Here is a 20,868-nt window from a genome sequence, read left to right on the forward strand (position 1 = left end):
GCATTAAAAGGAGAAAGAGTTGTGATGGAAGTCAGTGGCGTAGCATGGAGGGCACACAGAAGCGGTAGCCCCAGGCGCAAAATTGTTAGGGGGCACAGAATTTCAACACCCAGCGCTGCGCACTGTTGTCACTTGGCTCTGTTGAAAACAGATTTGCTATGCAAACCAGGAAGTAACCTCTCCGGATGACCGAATGACTCTTCTTCTCTGTGGCTGGGTGATCACCTGGGTGATAGCCATTAGGCAGTTGAATGCACATGCGTCCATTCCCCCCCCCTCTCTCTCTCCCACCCGCCCCTCCTCACAGCCCTGGGCACCGGCAACCCACGCTACACCACTGATGGAGGTAGCAAGGGGCAGTAAAGACAAGTGATGGTTTAGTTGGGGAATGCGGACTCCAACTCCCACCAGCCCCAAGCCAACATGGTCAATTAGTAAGGGAGAGTGGGAGTTGGGGTCCAGCAATTACTGGAGCCGCTTTATCAAAAGAAGGCAGAGTTTCAATGGAGGCAGTAAAGGCAAGTGGCGGTCTACTTCAGTGATGGCCCTCCCACCAGCTCCCACCGGTTGGAGTCCAAGAGATTTGAAGGGCACCCTCTTGGGGAAGTCTGTGTTGGGACTTCCTACCCTTCCTTAGATGCCACACCATTTAGCTTGTGATGCGACTGTAGTTTTACTGCTGAATTGGCAGCATCCTGCCCAAAAAACATGGAGCCACTGAGCTGTTAGTTGGCTTCAGATGGCAGCTGGATTGAGAGGTTCACCGGAGACCTGATCGGTATGGCTGCCAGCAGGGCTTTGCCAGTTTGCTGGGATGGAAGGAAATTTATTCTCTTATAGTGCCAGGAGAGCAAAACAAAACTCCTCCTTCAACTTTCTGCCCAGACGCCTGCAAAGATGTTGATACAGAGCAAACTAGGCAGTGGCGAGGTTTTGGCTTCGCAGTGTGGCTAGCACTGTGAGGACAATATGATGAGCATGGAAAGGAGAGTGTTGCACATTTTTAGCTCTGGAGACCCTGCAGGGAGGGACTTTTAGTGGAGAGGTTGTGGCAGGAGGTGATGTTTTGTGTTTATCAGGGTCTCCTCTCTGTGACTTTTAATGAGACCTGGTGGGTAAAAGGAACACAGATGTCACTGCGGCTCTGGGGTTGATTTATTTATTATTTTTTCTTCCTTCAGTTTCCCCAGAGACCCCCCCAAAATCCATTGTGAAAACTGGCATTTCTATACATGTGCCACTGATAACAGTAAAGGTAAAGGGACCCCTGACCATTAGGTCCAGTCGTGGTCGACTCTGGGGTTGCGGCGCTCATCTCACTTTATTGGCCGAGGGAGCTGGCGCACAGCTCCTGGGTCATGTGGCCAGCAGGACTAAGCCGCTTCTGGTGAACCACAACAGCACACAGAAACACCGTTTACCTTCCCACCGGAGTGGTACCTATTGATCTACTTGCACTTTGACGTGCTTTTGAACTGCTAGGTGGACAGGAGCAGGGACCGAGCAACGGGAGCTCACCCCGTCGTGGGGATTCAAACTGCCGACCCTGCAAGCCCTAGGCTCTGTGGTTTAGCCCACAGTGCCACCCGCGTCCCTACTTATAACAGTATACAGCCGCAATACATGTTGTTATTAAGTGACCCACAAGTTAGTTTGAACCTGTGCTACTGGTCTTTGGTTTTCTGGAGAAATTGCAAATGAAATGAAGCTCCGCTATTCTCCTGCTTTATTCTTTCTTCCTCTTGCCAGTCTCAATTTGTTTTTTCTGTAAGGGCAATATGCCATCCTCTCTTGTACCAAGCATTTGTTTGCCTCTTTTAAATCCTTCTAGAATGTGCAAGTAGATAAATAGGTACCACTCCGGTGGGAAGGTAAATGGCATTTCTGTGTGCTGCTCTGGTTCGCTAGAAGCGGCTTAGTCATGCTGGCCACATGACCCGGAAGCTGTCTGTGGACAAACGCCGGCTCCCTTGGCCTATAGAACGAGATGAGCGTGCAACCCCAGAACGGTCAGGGGTACCTTTACCTTTCTCTTTTTAGAATGTGGCTATAAGCATACAGTCGAACACCACCAACCCAGAAGCGAGTGTTCCAGTTTGCGAATGTTCTTTGGAACCCGAACATCTGACAGGGCTTTTGATTAGCTGCAGGAGCTTCCTGAAGCCAATCAGAAGCTGCATTTGGTTTCCAAACATTTTGGAAGTCAAACAGACTTCCGGCATGGATTCCGTTCGACTCCCGAGGTACAACTGTACTTCCTGCTACTAAGACAAATCCAGTTAATGGTGAAGAAAGCGTCTTGAGTCTCATGGCAAAGGGAGAGGTGGCAAGGGCTGCAGAGAGTTTTGAGGGCCGGATCAGGAGGTCACAGGGGCCGCATCTGGCTCACAGACCTGAGGTTGGTGTGGCGTAGTGGTTAGAGTGTCGAACCAGGACCTGGAAGACGGGGGTTGTAGTCTCTACATGTAGCTCACTGAGAGACTGGGCCAGTTACCATATCTCTCAGCTTAACCGATCTCACAGGGCTGTTGTGAGAATGAAACAAGGAAGAGAACCACGTATGCCACCTTGAGTTCCTTGAAGGAGAAAGACAGGATCCAAATGCCATAAACAAATATTTATTTTGCATTAGCAACAGGAAGACCACCATTGATATGCAGCAATGCGTTTCCTTGGTGGCACTTTTCATGGGATGTCTTGAAGGAGACATGTTTGATCTCTTTCACCCCCCAGAATGCTCTGGGAAGCCAGCTTGCTGAACCTCCTCTGTATGCAAGGCTGGTTGTGTGTGCGCGTGGGGTTGGGGGTGTAAAGATCTTGTAGACTAATTAGCAGCCGTCCCTGGTGGCAATGATGCTCTTTCCGCCACCGCGGCTGTCAGCTCGATCCTCGTCCGGAGGAAAGCACTGTGCTCCGATGAGTGAAAAACCCGTCACCCGGGACAGGCTTGGGGTTGATGAATTACAGATGCTCTCCGCACTTCCCCAAGCCAACCTGATTGACTCTGACAAGCCGGAGTCCCTGCTGGGGTCCCGCCTGCCAGTTCCCGTTAAGAAAATGAGACGTTAAAACCCTGCCCGGCGACTTCCCGCGATGTCTGGGGGCAGAGGGGCGGGGGTGGCGGTCACGCCAAGGGTGGCTTGAGAGGAGCCATCTCTAATTCAGCTGGGCAGCAGGATCCTCGCCCACCCTTGTGTCCCCCGGAAAGCCACGGCGATTGGGAGGGTGAGTGATTACAGTGCCGTGGCTTTGTGAAAGTTGCGGGGTGATTGGCAGGTAGGCTGGCTGGCTGGTTTCCTTTGAGGGCAGGAAGGAGGGAACTGGAACATCACAAGAGCCAATGACCCATCTAGGGCAGCATCCTGGTTTCACAGTGGCCAATCAAAGGCCTGCGGGAGACCCCTAAGCAGGATTCGAGCACAAGAATTCTCCTGTGGTGTCCAACAACTGGTATTCAGAAGCATTGTTGTCCTCGATGGTAGAGGCAGACCAGAGCCATCATGAGTAGTAGCCATCTAAGTTGGTGGCCGGTCCTGTGGGAGGGAGTACCACAGTTTAACTCCTTTATCTTATCTGTCCAACATTTGGCTTCATTGCATGACCACAAGTTTTAGCACCATGAGAGAGGGAGAAAAACTTCTCTCTCCATTTTCTCCATTCCATAATTTCATATACTACTGGCATGTCGCCTCTGACTCGCTTTTACTCTAAGCTAAGATGCGGGTGGCACTGGTCTAAACCACAGAGCCTAGGACTTGCCGATCAGAAGGTCAGCGGTTCGAATCCCCGTGACAGGGTGAGCTCCCATTGCTCAGTCCCAGCTCCTGCCTACCTAGCAGTTCAAAAGCACGTCAAAGTGCAAGTAGATAAATAGGTACCACCCCGGCGGGAAGGTAAACAGCGTTTCTGTTCGCTGTTCTGGTCCGCCAGAAGCAGCTTAGTCCTGCTGGCCACATGACCCGGAAGCTGTACGCCGGCTCCCTTGGCCAATAAAGTGAGATGAGCACTGCAACCCCAGAGTCGGTCACGACTGGACCTAATGGTCAGGGGTCCCTTTAGCTTTACCTTTAAGAAGCCCCAAACACAGCAACGTTCCTTCCTAGGGGAGTCCCTCCATCCCTTTGATGTTTCCTTTGCCCTTTTCAGAACCTTGTACAATTCCACAATATCCCTTTTGAGAGGTGGCAACCAGAACTGCACACAGCATTATGCCAAGTGAGGTCACACCATAGATTTGTAAAACTAAGCCTCCTGATGTGTGTTTTACTCTAGGAGGTCAGAATTGAGTTTACGCTTCCGGAGTTAATGCTAAATACATTACTTCTGGTAAATGAGGCACCGCAGCTGCTAGAGGGCTGTCAAAATTGGTGTCCTGGACTTTTTAGACTCATCTTCCCATATACAGTGGACGCTCGGGTTGCGGACGTGATCTGTGTAGGAGGCATGTTCACAACCCGCAGCATTCACAACCCATGTCTGCGTGTCTGCGCACACGAGGGCTGCGATTTAACCACTTCTGCACATGCGCAAAGCACAATTGTCAGGGGTTCAGGGACAGAGGCACAGGGTAGGCAGGAGATGGAGAGCGATGGGGATGAATCCCAGGACAGCGAGGAAGAGGATGACAATGACTCAAGAGATTCCATGAGTCTTTCCAGCGAATCAGAGGATTCCCAGAAGGGGGCGCCGGTGGTCAAGGCCAGGGGAGCCCCAGGGGGGACGTGTCAGGAGCAGGGGGCCAGCGGGGGATCCCAAAGTGGCAGCTGGGCATCAGGACCAGCCTCCCCGCCAGAGTGCAGCGAAGGGGGTGGAGGTTCCAGTGTATCAGGGGAGGCGGCTCCGGCAGTAGAGAAAGGAGGGAGGTCGGAGCAAGCCACCCTCCCGGAAGGGGAGGGGAGTAGTGAAGGGAGTAGTGTAGCTGTCAAAAGGAAAGTTAGAGGTTGGGCGCGCGCGCCAAGTTCAAATGTAGAGGCGCGCGGAAGTACAGGGAGCCCGGAGGAGGGGCCAGGTCCCAAAGCCCGCAGGAGGGGGCAAGAGCAGTCTGATTCCGCATCGGAGGAATCCAGGAGGGGCGAAACCCCAGCGGGCAGAAAGACCCTGCGGAAAAGGAAAGAGAGAAAGAGGTGGAGCAGCGCAAGCCTCTTAAACTGGTGCAGGGGAGGGACGGATTCAGAGGGGACTTCAGCGGTCTAAGCCTAGCAGACGTAGGGCTGCGCGCCTCGGATCTAAAGCAAAGAATGAACTGCAATAAACACTTTTGTATATAAGAAGAGATAGGCGTTGGTCTTTTGTGAGCTGAGACTTGAGGCAGCCCTGACAACAATTTAGCACTTCTGTGCATGCACAACTGCAGAAACCTGGAAGCAACCCGTTTCAGTACTTCTGGGTTTCGGAGGTCCGCAACCCGAAAAATCACAACCTGAAGCGGCTGTAACCTGAGATATGACTGTACTACCTGATTTCCCCCCCCCCCCCCCACACACACACAGTTCTCTAAACCCACTATACCAGGGGTCAGCAAACTTTTTCAGCAGGGGGCCGGTCCACTGTCCCTCAGACCTTGGGGGGGGGGTGGGCTATATTTTTTGGGGGGTTGGGATGAATGAATTCCTATGCCCCGCAAATAACCCAGAGATGCATTTTAAATAAAAGGACACATTCTACTCATGTAAAAACACACTGATTCCCAGACCGTCCAGGGGCCAGATTTAGAAGGTGATTGGGCCAGATCCGGCCCCCAGGCCTTAGTTTGCCTACCCATGCGCTATACAAACTTGTTGTTGTTGTTTAGTCATTTAGTTGTGTCCAACTCTTCGTGTCCCTATGAGCACACCCGGCACTCCTGTCTTCCACTGCCTCCCGCAGTTTGGTCAAACTCATGCTGGTAGCTTCAAGAACACTGTCCAACCACCTTGTCCTCTGTCATCCCCTTCTCCTTGTGCCCTCAATCTTTCCCAACATCAGGGTCTTTTCCGGGGAGTCTTCTCTTCTCATGAGGTGACCAAAGTATTGGAGTCTCTGCTTCAGGATCTGTCCTTCCAGTGGGCTGATTTCCTTCAGAATGGATAGGTTCGATCTTTTTGCAGTCCATGGGACTCTCAACAGTCTCCTCCAGCACCATAATTCAAAAGCTTCAATTCTTCGGTGATCAGTCTTCTTTATGGTTCAGCTCTCCCTTCCATGCATCACTACTGGGAAAACCATAGCTTTGAGTACTGTACAAAAGCAACTTTTGTCACCCCTGCTTTTGCCTCTGGCCCCTCTTTGTCAATTGTACATGGCCCCTGGAAGGCTGGCAATCAGGGAATGCAGTTCTCAGGTTGGAAGAAAGCTTCCCTTGCTTCTGGCTCAGACTTTGCATTGCAGGGGTTGGGCTAGATAACCCATTGGGTCCCCTTCCAATTCTGTGTTTCCACATTTCTTCTGCAGCAGGGATAGTCAGCAAGCAGAAAGGTAGGATGCTGTGTTTTATCCTTAATTATTTCTGCTGAGAGATGGAAACAGCTTGCTCCTGGAAAAACAAATTGAATGCTCTATTTGTTCCTAGGAAGCCTGTTTGCCGGAGTCAGTGGGGAGGCGATGAAAGGAGGTTCTCCCTCTCTCCCCCCTCCACCCCTGGCACTTTCCCCAATTTTATTTACTTATTTATTTATTGCATAGCAACCACTGTAAATGCACACAGCTCTCTTTGCAGGCAAGATCTCCATCCAAGTCCTGACAAGGTAGCAGAGTCCAGAGGTATTTTCCTGTTCCATGAAAGGGGGTGGATGTATGTGATGTTTTTCCACGGAGGATATAGCTGACTTTTAGCTAGAACCACTTTCAGCCTTGAGCTCGTGGGGGTGAGGATTCTGAAAGGTGGGTCCATCTCTTCAGATGAAAACATGCTACACATGCTGACTTCTCAGGAGAAGAGGCCATAACTCAGTGGCTTAGAGGACCTGATTTGCATGCAGAAAGTCCTAGGTTCAACCTAATTTCATCTCCAGATAGGATGGGGACCTACCTACTCCTTGAAACCCTGCAGGGCCTCTGCCAGTGTAGACAATACTGAGCTGAAAGAACCTAGGATCTGACTCAGTAGAAAGTCATTTCTGAATAAATATTATTATTAAAAAAGAAAAGAAAGTCGTTTCCGATGTTCCTACAGCGAACACCTGGACATCCTTGGAGCTCTCCGAGGTCCTGAAAGTCAGACCCTACTGTCAGGTGGTAAAGTCAGCACAAATAAAGTGGGCTCAGGATTTAGGTCATTATATACAACTTGAAGATTGGGAAAAGATGTGGAAGGTGAACCTAAAATTTACAGATTGTATCTTATTGAAAGAGAATTATATGAAAATGATGTATAGATGGTATATAACACCAGAGAAAGTGGTCAAAATATATAAAAAGGGATCAAAAACTTGTTGGAAATGTAAAGAAAAAGATGGGGCATTCTCTCATATGTGGTGGGAATGCAAAAAAGATTATAAATTATTGGAAAATGATATATAATGAATTGAAAAAAAATGTTTAAAAAGACCTTTGTTAAGAAACCAGTAGCATTGTAAATGCTTCCCATTCACAACATATATGAAGAGGCAAAATAAAGAAATGGACTCATTGGCAGGGTTTGAGTAAACAATCACAACTGTATACAACAAAAAAATAAGACCATATGTATTGAGAAAATTTTGGGGAAATAATACACAGGGTGAATAATATGGAAATAAAACAAAACAGGAGTATGGGGGAAGTCCAGGGGAAGAGGGTCGAAATATGAAAAATTGTTAAAGATATATTGTTAGAAGAAGTATACATGGAAAAATCAATAAAAAATATTTTTAAATAAAGACCCTACTATCAGGGATTGCATAAACCAGTTGTACATACCCCGATCATAGCATACTAGAATTACAGAGTTGGAAGGCACCTCAGAGGTCTTCTAGTCTGAGCCCCTGCAATGCAGGAGTCACAGCTGAATAATCCCTGACTGGTGGCCCTGTTGGAAAAATCCCCCGCCCCCCCCCCCCCGGGAAGGCTGCCAACTTCCCAAGTCCTCGGAGCGTCTCTCTGGTGGTCCTCCCTGGGTGTAAATCTCCCTCAGTCCAGAGAGACCGGTAATAAGTGACCCTTCTCTCCTGAAAAGAGCACACCAGTCTTCTGGTATATCATAGCAGAAGAAAGACTCAATCGTAGTTCTAAACTACTTTATTTACAGTCTTGTGTACAGAGACTCCATCAGTATGTCTGTGCTCTCTGAACAGCAGTACAGAACTGTGACACACACAGAAGTGAAACTAACTTCCAATAGTACTCAGAAGGAAGAGATAAACGGCCTCGGTCCTGTATACCTGAAGGAGCGTCTCCACCCCCATCGTCAGCCCGGACACTGAGATCCAGCGCCGAGGGCCTTCTGGCGGTTCCCTCATTGCAAGAAGCCAAGTTACAGGGAACCAGGCAGAGGGCCTTCTCGGTAGTGGCACCCGCCCTGTGGAATGCCCTCCCTTCAGATGTGAAGGAAATAAGCAGCTATCTTATCTTTAAAAGACATCTGAAGGCAGCCCTGTTTAGGGAAGTTTTTAATATTTAATGCTGTATTGTTTTTAACACTCAATTGGAAGCTGCCCAGAGTGGCTGGGGAAACTCAGCCGGATGGGCAGGGTTATAAATAAATTATTATTATTATTATTATTATTATTATTATTATTATACAGACTTCCTATCTCAAGCTCTCTCAGACACTCACATGCTGTACACAAATCATACTACCACTTGCTGGAGCAGCTAGCAGGCCCATCCAAGCAGCGTTAGAACACCTCCCATGAAGGCTGATTAGTCCTTCATGCAGGTGAACAAGATGCAGGAGGGGTGTGGCCTGGGGAGAAGGGGTGTGGCTGAGCAAAGTCCTGGGGGCCAAATGGAGAGGCCTGGAGGACTCCATTTGACTACCAAGCCTGCAGTTCCTTGTCCCTGGTCTAGAAGACGACGTCATATGCCCAGCTCTCCAGCTCCAGAAGTCAGCCCTGGCAGAGCAGCCTTCCACATCACCTTAAAACGTCTTGGTAATTGCCCGTGATAGGAAAGATAGTTGGACGGGAGTCTGTGTTGTCTAAAACTGTTTGCTTAAGGATGATCTATTTCCTGAAAGTCGCTTGGTTGTTCAAGCAGATGTTAAGGACATGGAATGGGAAACTGATCATATGGCGCACCGTTCTGCTCCATCACGGGCAATTTGGATGGGGAGGGTGCAGGGGTTTGTTTTTTTACTTACAGAAAACTCCTAAAACAGCAGCAAATCCTGCCCTAAGATCCCAGATTAATTATCTTGCATACGAGTCATACATTTAAAGCACATTTAAAGGAGATTCTCACTCCAACCCCCCCCCCCCAAAAAAAAACACAGTAACTGTACTTTGTTAACAGTGTTCAGGATTGCAGCTTTCTGGGGAGAAAACTATAGCTCCCAGGATTCTTTGGGGGGTATGCCTTAAATATGGATTCCAGATTATACAAATACATATCAAATAGTCCAACTATTCTGCCTAAATTATAATTTTTTTGTTGGGACTTCCCATGCTTCAAGTTCGGGGGCTCTGATCATCTCATATCTCTGCTGCCTTGAATAGTCTTTCCAATAGTTCCTTTAAATCTTCCTGTTGTTAACCTTTCCTCATCCTTATTTCTTACACACACAAACACACACACACACCTGACAAACTGGACATCAGAAGGGTCCAACAGGATCAGATAAACAGTTCATCTACTCCAATGTCTTGTTCCTCACAGCGCCCAATGGCTTCAATCTAGTAGCCCTCCAGCATCAGATTGTGTTACCCGTTTTGTCTTTTTGCCCCAGCTGAGGTGCTGAGTCGCCGCACAGCGTCTCAAAGCACTTGGCTGTACACTCCGTCCTGTTTGCAGCAACAGGAGGGGGGCAGAGGCCAGGAGATGCACAGGACACAATTTAAACAACCTGAGTGATGAAACCGCTGTGAGTTGTTGTTTTTCCTTCCCCCTGTGTGTCCCAGCAGCTATTACACATTCTTTCAGCATCGGTGGGATTGGGCCATGAGTGGGATATCAAGTTTATTACAGCTATTTCCAGTCTGTAATTGGTTTTGTAGAACATGGAGAGGGATAGAGGGGGGGGCAGCACTTTAGAGGGCGGCTGCGGAGAGTTTGCTTGTGGGGGTGGGGAGATGAGTTTTGATCTGTTTTGCTTGTGCCGGGCAAGCGAAAATCGCCGTCCCATTTCCAAGCTGTGCTGAGACGGGTCAGGGAAGACCGGCTGTGATTTGTTTCTCCCAGCGGCGAATGGAACGCCAGAAAGGAGAAAGAGGCAATGGAATCTGAACACACACATTCCTTGAGACTGACCTGTGTTTGTTTGACAAAAGCTGGGATGTTGGAGAATTCTGGCGAAAATGAAAATGAGATGGGAAAGCCTTGATCTTATTCGTCCCATGTCTGGAATGGAAATCAGCATAGCAGATATGATCCGTATTCCCTGCTCCCAGTCTGAAAATGATACTTAATTAAGAATATAAGGAGAGCCTGCTGGTTCAAGCCACTGGCCCATCCAGTCTGGCAAAATAATAATAATAATAATAATAATAATAATAATAATAATAATAATAATTTATTTATATCCTGCCCATCCGGCTAGGTTTCCCCAGCCACCATGGGCGGCTCTCAACAGAATATTAAAAACACGATAAAACATTAAAAACTTCCCTAAACAGGGTCGCCTTCAGTTGTCTTTTAAAAGTAAAATAGTTGTTTATTGCCTTGACATCTGCTGGGAGGGCATTCCGCAGGGCAGGCGCCACTACCGAGAAGGCCCTTTGCCTGGTTTCCTGCAACCTCACTTCTCACAGTGAGGGAACCGCCAGAAGGGCAGAGGGCCTTCTCGGTAGTGGCACCCGCCCTGTGGAACACCCTCCCACCAGATGTCAAAGAGAAAAACAACTACCAGACTTTTAGAAGACATCAGAAGGCAGCCTTGTTTAGGGAAGCTTTTAATGTTTAACAGATTACAGTGGTACCTCGGGTTACATACGCTTCAGGTTACATACGCTTCAGGTTACAGACTCCGCTAACCCCGAAATAGTGCTTCAGGTTAAGAACTTTGCTTCAGGATAAGAACAGAAATCGGGCTCTGGCGGCACAGCAGCAGCAGGAGGCCCCGTTAGCTAAAGTAGTACTTCAGGTTAAGAACAGTTTCAGGTAAGAACAGACCTCCGGAACGAATTAAGTACTTAACCTGAGGTACCACTGTATTGTATTTTAATATTTTGTTGGAAGCCGCCCAGAGTGGCTGGGGAAACCCAGCCAGAAGGGCGGGGTATAATAAATAAATTATTATTATTATTATTATTATTATTATTATTATTATTACACGGTGCTGATAATGCCACGATTTCAAGTACAATCCCCTTATTGGACAGCTGCGTATTCCTGCATTGCAGGGAGTTGGACTAGATTATCCGTAGGGTCCCTTCCAGCTATGATTCTATAAACATAAGTATAGGTGTAGATATAGATACAATATAAACTATCGTGCCCTTGGAAACAGAGCAGGAAGCTGAAACTTTGTCTAGCAAACGTCTGAGAATTTAAGATTTGTCTTCTGTGATCCTTTTGGATGCTCTCCTGTTATTCTCTCTGTGGATCTGTTGTGCCTCTTTACTTCCCAGAACTTGAGTTTTTTCCATGCATTGTTCCATGCCAAAGGCCATAGTTGCAGACACCTGTTTGTTTGTTTTTGCACCGTCGAAAGGGACCCATCACATTTGAAGGGCCGAGCCGGAAGACGGGTAGATAATTTGAGCTGGCGTGAAATCCGTTTTCATGTTTGCCACTTCTCTCAGGTGGGTGCTGCCAATTAAAGGATTTTCGGCGGTGCTCGGGGAAAGAAATGTCCTCTGCACACCATCCCCCCACTCCAGCTTTATATTTTTTGATCGAGACGTCAGTTTCATGGCTAGCATATGTCAATTGCGACACCAAGCCAGGAGCTGACAACTATCAAAACTGACAAAGCCCCTCCATCCCCATCCTTCATTCCCTAGAACCAAGAGAGAATCTGTCCATCAGCTCACACTGGACGTCATACAGAAATTGTAGGTAGGATGGATAAATCTGTACCGCCTCCTCTTCCTTCTAAAAAAAGAGAGCGAGAAGGGTGTTTTTGTTGTATAAACGCAGCAAGTGTGTGTTTGCAAATTTGCAAGAGGATGCCCCTGTAAATTGGGATAGAGTGGTACCTCGAGTTAAGTATTTAATTTGTTCTGGAGGTCCATTCTTAACCTGAAACTGTTCTTAACCTGAAGCACCACTTTAGCTAATGGGGCCTCCTGCTGCTGCTGTGCTGCCGGAGCACAATTTCTATTCTCATCCTGAAGCAAAGTTCTTAACCCGAGGTACTATTTTTGGGTTAGCAGAGTCTGTAACCTGAAGCGTCTGTAAGCTGAAGCATCTGTAACCCGAGGTACCACTGTAGTTGCAGCCCGTTGTGGATTTGACCTGTGGTGAAGTTTTTCCATCCCCTGAAACCTCCCAAATTCTGACCATTTAGTCCATGGGTAGGCAAACTAAGGCCCAGGGGCCAGATCTGGCCCAATCGCCTTCTAAATTTGTCCCATGCCAGTCCCGGAATCAGCATGTTTTTACATGAGTAGAATGTGTCCTTTTATTTAAGATGCATCTCTGGGTTATTTGTGGGGCCTGCCTGGTGTTTTTACATGAGTAGAATGTGTGCTTTTATTTAAAATGCATCTCTGGGTTATTTGTGGGGCATAGGAATTTGTTCATTTCTCCAAAAAAAATATATAGTCTGGCCCCCCACAAGGTCTGAGGGACAGTGGACTGGCCCACAGCTGAAAAAGTTTGCTGACCCTGCTAAACCCTCCGTGAATTTGTCAAAACCTGGTGTAGACAATCCCAAGCTGGTTGGATCAATGATGCGGTTTGCAGCTTCCTATGTTAATTTGGGAGAAATGATCCTTAGCAGTTTTTCTAATTTGGGCTTGGGGAACTTGGAAGGCCATTTATAAGAACATAAAAAGCTCCCAATTGGATAAAGCCAAGGGCCCATCTAGTTGAGCATCCTGTTCTCACAGTGGCCACCTAGATACCTGTGGGAAGCCTGCGAATAGGATTTGAGCACAAACACACTCTCTCCATTTGGGGCTTCCAGTAACTGGTATTCAGAAGCATTGCTGTCTCTGACAATGGAGGCAGAGCACAGACACTGCGACGGGCAGCCATTGCTAGCTTCATCCTCCATGAAGTTGCCCCATCCTCTTTTAAAGCCCCCGAAGTTAATGGTCATCACTGTCTCCTGTGAGAGGGAGTTCCAGAGTTCAACTATTCTCTGCATAATGAAGGACTTTCTTTTATCTGTCCTGAATCTTCCAACATAGCTCAGTCGGTTAGAGCATGGTGCTGGTTGCGTGGCGAGTCCCCCCCCCCCAGTGGAAATAATGACACATGACAGAATTATTAAGGTTAATGGGCTAAAAAAGGCCACAACTTTATTGGTTACAGGTGATGAGAGGTATTGGCTTAGGCATTGGTCCTAACCGACTATATCCGACTTCAGCCCATCTGCTTGAAGTCCGGGAAGGGTTAACCACCAGTAGGGGGAGTCCTGCTGATGCACATCAACAAGGAACTCCCCCAGGGTCACCGCTCGGGGGCGTGCCTTAGGCCCTCACCTCCATAGGCTTCGGACAGGGCCACGCCCCCCGGAATCCTTTATCGGACTACCCTTCAATATGCGGGGCAGGTGATGGCGTTACCTCCCCTCTTCCTTCTACAGAACTATACCAATGCCTAACCACCAATACCCAGAAAGTTGTGACGATTTGCTATGAGGTAGGAGAAAACCAAGTGGCTGGTACCAATTTGCCAAGTGGAAAAATTTATTTGATATTTCCCCAGGCTTCTTGGAAGAGTTTTCAAATAAGGAAATCAAGAACAACAATTAATAATATACACGGTGATGTTAAAGAGCCGCTGATATGGTCTGTGTCCTTGAAAACGTCCACCAGGCATCCCTACAAAGTGTGAAGGGATTTACGACCTGGATAATTCCCCCTCCAGTTCTTTATCTTGTGTATGTGAGAGTGTGTATTTTCTTTGCAATAAAACCTTGGCTGAGCAAATAAATTTGAGGAGACAGTTTTACTGACAGCTCCTCTCCCTCCCTCCCCACCCCGTTCTCTCCCCCCTCCCCAAATTCCTCTTGGTTCCTGCGCAATAAAAAAAAATGGAGTGAAATTTCAGCTAGGAGGGACGCATTTGAAGAGCATTTGAAGAGCTGGATGGAGGCCTGGCTCCCTGCTGTGTAGAGGGTGTTCTGGAAGGGTGTTTGCAAGAATTGGGTCTTGCGGCTCTGAACTCTCCAGTCCAGTTTTCCAGGCTCTGATCCACGGAAGGAGAAGAATTATAAGGTGACTCCAGCGCTGGAGTCAACCTGTGATGATTGCCAAAGGAATTGACTTGAAATTCTCTTTTTTATTTTTTGAAAGACGGTGGTTCTTTGAAGCATGTTTAAAAATGAAAATGGTGACTTCTGATTTATTTTTCTGGCTGCCATGACAACCGACATCTGCATAATAAATTTCATAGTATCACAGAATTGTAGGGTTGGGGAGGCGGGTTACCACCGAAGATCATCTCATACAACCCCCTGCAAATGCAGGAATCTCAACTAAAGCATCCTTGACAGAAGGCTAGCCAACCTCTGCTTAAAAACCTCCAAGGAGGGATAGTCTGCCATCTTCCAAAGGAGTCTGTTCCACTGTCCACCAGCTCTTACCATCAACAACTTCTCTTGAATGTTTAGTCGGAATCTCCTTTCTTGCCATTTGAAGCCTTTGGCTTGGGTCCTGTCCTCTGGAGAAGCAGCAGATGCGTAGCGTGGGGGGTGCCATGGCCCCGGGTGCAATTTTGAGAGGGGGCACAAACAGGCGCCCCCACAGCAGACTCCTTCATTGAAGCCTGGCTCCGCACCAGAAGGAGCTGTGCCTTGGCTGCGGTGCTTGTGCCTGGTTCAGCTCCGGCCCCTGGGCTAGGCCTGGGAGCAGAAGGAGAGTGGGCAGCAGTTTCCCCACCCCTCTCCTACCCTGAACTGTGGCACCCAGGAGGGCGCCCCCTGAGCCCCGACCCCGTCCAGGGCTCACCCAGCATGTCGGCCCCAGGCAGCCCTGGCATACGCTGCACCACTGAGAAGCAGAACGAAAGATTGTTCCATCCTCCAAGTTGTGGGACTGTTCGGGGAGGCAGGAGAGGATATATTGTTTATTAATATCCTTCCTAATTTGCTCTAGCAAGTTCCTTTGCTTAGCAGAGTTTCACATTCCCTTTTTTAAATGCACAGCGGATAACTGGTTCCAGGCTTGTGTAGGCCTCTCACTATCATACAATTCAGTATTGAATTGTATGTGCCTGGTAAGTTCCCTTTTATCCCTCTTAAAAGAATGAACACACCACAATCTTGTGTAAAGCATATAAAAGCAAGGTATATAAAACTTCTTATATAAAAGAAGTTTACTCACACATTCAGTTCACAGTTGGATCCCTGAAGGCATGCTTAGTTACAAAGTATATACAGTACATGTGGATCTATCCCATATGGGGATAATCCCAGTGTCCTCTGTTGCTCTTGCTAAAAAGCTGCTCCAACGACGAAGGAAGTCAAAGAGAGGGGTGTGTGCAGCATGCCTTGTCCTTTTGCGTTACGCGGGAATAGATGGGCCATTTGTCTAATTCAGCAGCAGGGATCTTCTTCCATAACCTCCAACATTTCTCTGAAGGAAATAGGGACATTCTACAGTGGTACCTTGGGTTACATACACTTCAGGTTGCAGACTCCACTAACCCAGAAATATTACCTCGGGTTAAGAACTTTGCTTCAGGATGAGAACAGAAATCGTGCTCTGGCGGCGTGGCAATAGCAGCAGGCCCCATTAGCTAAAGTGGTGCTTCAGGTTAAGAACAGTTTCAGGTTAAGAACGGACCTCCGGAATGAATTAAGTACTTAACCCGAGGTACCACTGTTATGTGCCAACCAGGAGGAAACAGGAAGCTTGCGACTGGCTGGACCAAACATTACTCCACATGTCCACTCTAGGAAAACAAGGAATATTGTACTTGACTGCTACGTAGGTATCACATCCCACACAAATAGCTACAGGTGGTTATCAGTGCTGTGCAGTGAAATTTTTCATAGGGGAGCAGTTATGGTTAGAGGCACCAGCTTTGGAGAGCAGTGGGAGGACCGATGTTGTGTGCATGAGCTTCGTGCCTCCCTCCTTAAGCCCAGCAGAACCTTCCTAGGCTTTGGGAAGGAGGCATCAGGTCTCTTACCGGATGCTGGAGCCCTCCTGCCTCCCTCCAAGAAGCCGGGAGGGCTCCAAGAAGGTGGCGGGAGGGATTTTGGATCCCATCAGAGCAGAGTTTTCCAAACTGTGTGTTGCGACACATTAGTGTGCCAGCTGCAGTGTGTAGGTGTGCCACGCAAACGTTCCCCGTTCTCCTCCCAGGGCCAGAAAGGGGTTAGTTCAACTTCCGTTTTGTTAGTGAAACTGAATTATCGTGTCGTGAAATGGTGGATGTCTGAAAAGTGTGTAACCAACATGAAAAGTCTGGAAATCTCTGCATCAGAGCATCGCGCCTCCTTCCCTAAGCCAAGCAAAAGCTTCCTGGGCTTTGGGAAGGAGGCTCCGGGGGAACATTTAAAGGACTAGCCTAGTCCCTCTAGTCCACTGACCGCACAGCACTGGTGGCTATCATGTTGCCTACAATATTTACAGTACTGTTGTTCCAATTATAACAGTTATGACTCACCAAAGTATCCTGGAAACTATAGTTTGTTGAGGGTGTTGAGAGTTGCTTGGAGACCCTCTCTTGTTTCCGGTGTTCCCTGGGAAGAGGGGTTGATTGTGAAGCCCCTCTGGGATTTGTAGCTTTGTAACGGGAATAGGGGTGTCCTAACAACTCTCAACATCCTTTGCAAACTACAGTTACCAGGATGATTTAGGGGGAAGCCAAGAGCGGCATAAAGTTAACCCCCGTTCCTTTCCCTTCCTCCTCTCCCATCACGTGCCAATAATGCCGTCTCTCCACGTATTTATTTATTTATTCCCCAGACATTGCTTCTGGAGTTTATTAGCACCATCTGCATTTTCACATTTCCCTTGGAAGAGACATTTTGACACTGCCTCCAGGTGCGTTATTTCATTAGCAGATTCGCGCCTTGTCGTGCATTATCTCCGAGACGAGGCGCAACTTGGATGGGAGCAGCCTCAGTGGAGGAGAGGGGAACGTTTGATCCAGGGGGCCCCTTATAAAATAGGTGGCACTCTCTCGCTCTCTCTCTGCCCCCTGCCAGGGAAACCAGGATATTCCATGGCAGCCGCAGAGAACATTTTGTCCATTCTCTCTGGTTAGGAAGGCTAGAGCTGGGACATAAGAATTCAAGAAAAGCCTGCTGGATCAGGCCAATGGCCCATCTAGTCCCGCATCCTGTTCCCACAGGGGCCACCCAGATGCCCCAATAGGAGGCCTACAAGCAGGACCCAAGCACAAGAGCACTTTGCCATCCTTCAGTATGTATCAACTACCTTGGCTATGCCTATGCCTCCAGACACCACAAGCAGGACCGAAACAAAATGGCAGATCTCCCCTCCTGCAGGTTTCAGCAATTGGGATTCAGGAACATGGCCAAGTTCAACTAGGAAAGGGAGAAAATACCAGCTATCCTGACTAATCAACATTGATATCCCTCTCCTCCATGAATTTGCCCAAACCTCTTTTGAAGCCATCTAGGTTGATGGCCATCTCTGCCTCCTGTGGGAGTGAATGCCATAGCTTAACTCTGTGCTCCTTTCCTTTTCTGCCCTGAGCAACATTAAGCTTCATTGGACATCCATGAATTATGCCTCCTGTGGAGTTGAGCCATTGGGTCCCTTGGGCTTGGTATTGCAGACCCTCCATGTGCCCCTATTTTCAAGGGACAGTCCTGGATTTACAGCAACCGTCCCAGTTTCTGATCTGATCCCGGAATGTCCTGCTTTTCCTTAAAGGTAAAGGTAAAGGGACCCCTGACCATTAGGTTCAGTCGTGACCGACTCTGGGGTTGCGGCACTCATCTTGCTTTACTGGCTGAGGGAGCCGGCGTACCGCTTCCAGGTCATGTGGCCTGCATGACTAAGCCGCTTCTGGCGAACCAGAGAAGCGCATGGAAACCAGAGAAGCGCACTGGAGCAGTACCTATTTATCTACTTGCACTTTTGACATGGTTTCGGACTGCTAGGTTGGCAGGAGCAGGGACCGAGCAACGGGAGCTCACCCCGTCGCGGGGATTCAAACCGCTGACCTTCTGATCAGCAAGCCCTAGGCTCTGTGGTTTAGACTGCAGTGCCACCCGCATCCCAGATGGTGGAATAGGATGTCTCTATTTTCATCGAAGAAATGTGGGAGGGTATGGAGTTGTCTTTTCTGATTGGCCAAAGGTTTCCAAGTTTCCAGGCCTGGAATTCTCACCTGCATGGCTGGAAACCGGGCCAAACCATCTCTGTTCCATACCCTTCTCACATTTCTCCGATGAAAATAGGGACATCCCATTCTGTAATGATAATTTTACTATTTATACCTCACACATTTGACTGGGTTGCCCCAGCCACTCTGGGTGGCTTCCAACATGTATCAAAACATAACAAAACATTAAACATACAGGGTTGCCTTCAGAAGGCTTGGGAGTTGGATAACGCCATACCCTCCAACATTTCTCTGATGAAAATAGGGACAGCCTAAGGAAAAGCTGGACATTCCGGGATCAAATCAGAAACTGGGATGGCTTTTCTAAATCAGGGATGTCCCCTGGAGAATAGGGACGCTTGGAGGGTCAGATCAAACAGAATGGAGGGACTGTGAAAGCAGATTAGATCTGTAGCTAGCTGTGCCCTCAGAATCCATCACAAGGTTATGGGTGTGTGTGTGTGTGTGTGTGTTTGTTTCACAAGATAATGTATAATGGTAAGAGTGGGGGAAAGAAATGCAACCCTGCAAAATGTGTGCTCAAATGTGCAGGAGATAAATAACCAAGCAAGATCTGAAGTCTTGCTGCCCCCCTGATGCTTGCTAAGACTTTAAAAGCTATGGCCTGATCTTCAGAGCTCGGCGGTGGCCCAGCCTCGTTCCCTTGCCTTCCTCCAGGCCCTCCGGCAAGTTTTCTGGTTTCATCTCCCCTGCTGCCGGTCTTTGAATGGCGATTGCTGAAGCTCGCGGATCAAAGTGGGCTGCTTTCTTTCCTTGTGTTTTTTCCCCCCTTCCCTTTTTCAAATATATATCTTTTCTTCTTCTTCTTTTTTTAGAGCGGGAAAATATTCCCTGGGTAATTCCTTTTTCTCACCACGTTTGTACTAATTTATCTTTAAACATGCCCTAACTGCAGCTAAGCAGAGAAGGAGAGGGAGAATAATGTTTTCTAATCTTTTGGCTGAAGGGTGGAAACAGGGAGGGGGGGCAACGCTGAAGTATCTGGCTGGTCTGAGAGAAAGAGAGAGAAATAAGAATTAAATGAGGTGGCTGTTTTGTTATTAATACTGTTTCTTGCATTTATGTTCCACCTCTCCCCCAAGGAGCTCAAGGTGGTGCTTCTCCCCCTCCCCATTTAATCCTCAAAACAACCCTGTGAGGTAGGCTAGGCTGAGAGGCAGTGGCTCACACCAAGGTCCCTGCAGTGAGCTTTGTGACTGGGGGGGCGGGATTCAAACCCTGGTCCGAACTCCTCATTTGCGTCTCAAGGCCCCAAGACCCACCCCCACAATAAATACAAACCAACACTTATACAGTGGTACCTCGGGTTAAGTACTTAATTCGTTCCGGAGGTCCGTACTTAACCTGAAATTGTTGTTCTTCTTTTTTAAATTACTTTTTTATTCAAAATTAAAACAAAACATATTATGGCAGAACAAGTTGGCAGTGCAACAGTTTTCCAGCTGCTCCTCTGCAGGGAGGAAGATGCAATAAGGGGCCTGGCTGGAAGGCCGTATCAGCAGTTGGGTAACTGATTCCTGGAAGGGAGGGAGGAAAGAAGGAAGGAAGCCGCCTGCTTCGCAGTGGGTTGGACTAGATGACCTTTGGGGGATCCAACTCTTAACTTCCATGATTCATCAAATAACTCGCCCTTTTCTGAAGAGTTGCGTTAGAAGCCTATTAGTTGCTTTCCTGTTCTGGACCCCCTCCAACTGCCTTCCTTTCCCCTTGGCAGGTGACGGATGGTGGCACCATCAAACAGAAGATCTTCACCTTTGACGCCATGTTCTCCACCAACCAGTCGCACATGGAGAACTACCGTAAGAGGGAGGACCTGGTGTACCAGTCCACGGTGCGGTAAGTCACTGTCCATGTCATTTCTAGGCGGGTGATGGCGAGCAACGCCACATATCTCGCCTCCAGGCACTGAAGTCACTCCTGCTTCCTGAGGTCCAGGAAGGAAGTCTTTGCTGCGTTGGCACATTGGCCTAGGGTCTAGTTTGGTCTGCTGACGTGTCCACACTGCGCTGACCACCCCACTGCCCAGCCCCTCTCCCTCCCTGTGAGCAGCAGAGCCCAGACAGTGCCCTAGTGGCAAATTTGTGACAGTCACAGCCATGTTCCCTCAGATCCATGCCCCCTTCTAAGATTATACGATAACTGTGCAAGTATACAATACCAATAAATAGGGTTGCGTTGCAACACTCAGGGAAGATCTCCATGTGTTGCCTTTCTTTTCAATAATATTTTATTCTTCTTTCCATAAAGTTACATTTGTTCCTCAGCAATTATATTCCAGTTCAACAAAACCAGCGACTCCCCGCTCACCCGTCATCA

At 48.2% G+C, this 20,868-nt stretch overlaps 1 protein-coding gene and 1 long non-coding RNA gene across 2 annotated transcripts in view; one reads left to right on the plus strand and one right to left on the minus strand.

Annotated features, from left to right (window-relative positions):
* IGSF21 (immunoglobin superfamily member 21) overlaps positions 1-20,868 on the plus strand; it is a 236,566-nt gene that overhangs the window by 111,026 nt on the left and 104,672 nt on the right. The window contains exon 3 of the mRNA XM_081017983.1: positions 20,267-20,388. Within this exon, the coding sequence (XP_080874109.1) occupies positions 20,267-20,388 (122 nt within the window). The remainder of the gene's footprint in view (positions 1-20,266; positions 20,389-20,868) is intronic.
* Positions 2,603-9,835, minus strand: LOC308483802. Its single transcript, XR_013989791.1, has 2 exons — positions 9,695-9,835; positions 2,603-3,533 (listed from the first exon to the last, which is right to left on the minus strand). It is a non-coding gene; the product is annotated as an uncharacterized lncRNA (long non-coding RNA).

The sequence above is a fragment of the Podarcis pityusensis genome, assembly GCF_964106645.2.
Source record: "Podarcis pityusensis genome assembly, chromosome: 8".
Classification (NCBI taxonomy): domain Eukaryota; kingdom Metazoa; phylum Chordata; class Lepidosauria; order Squamata; family Lacertidae; genus Podarcis; species Podarcis pityusensis.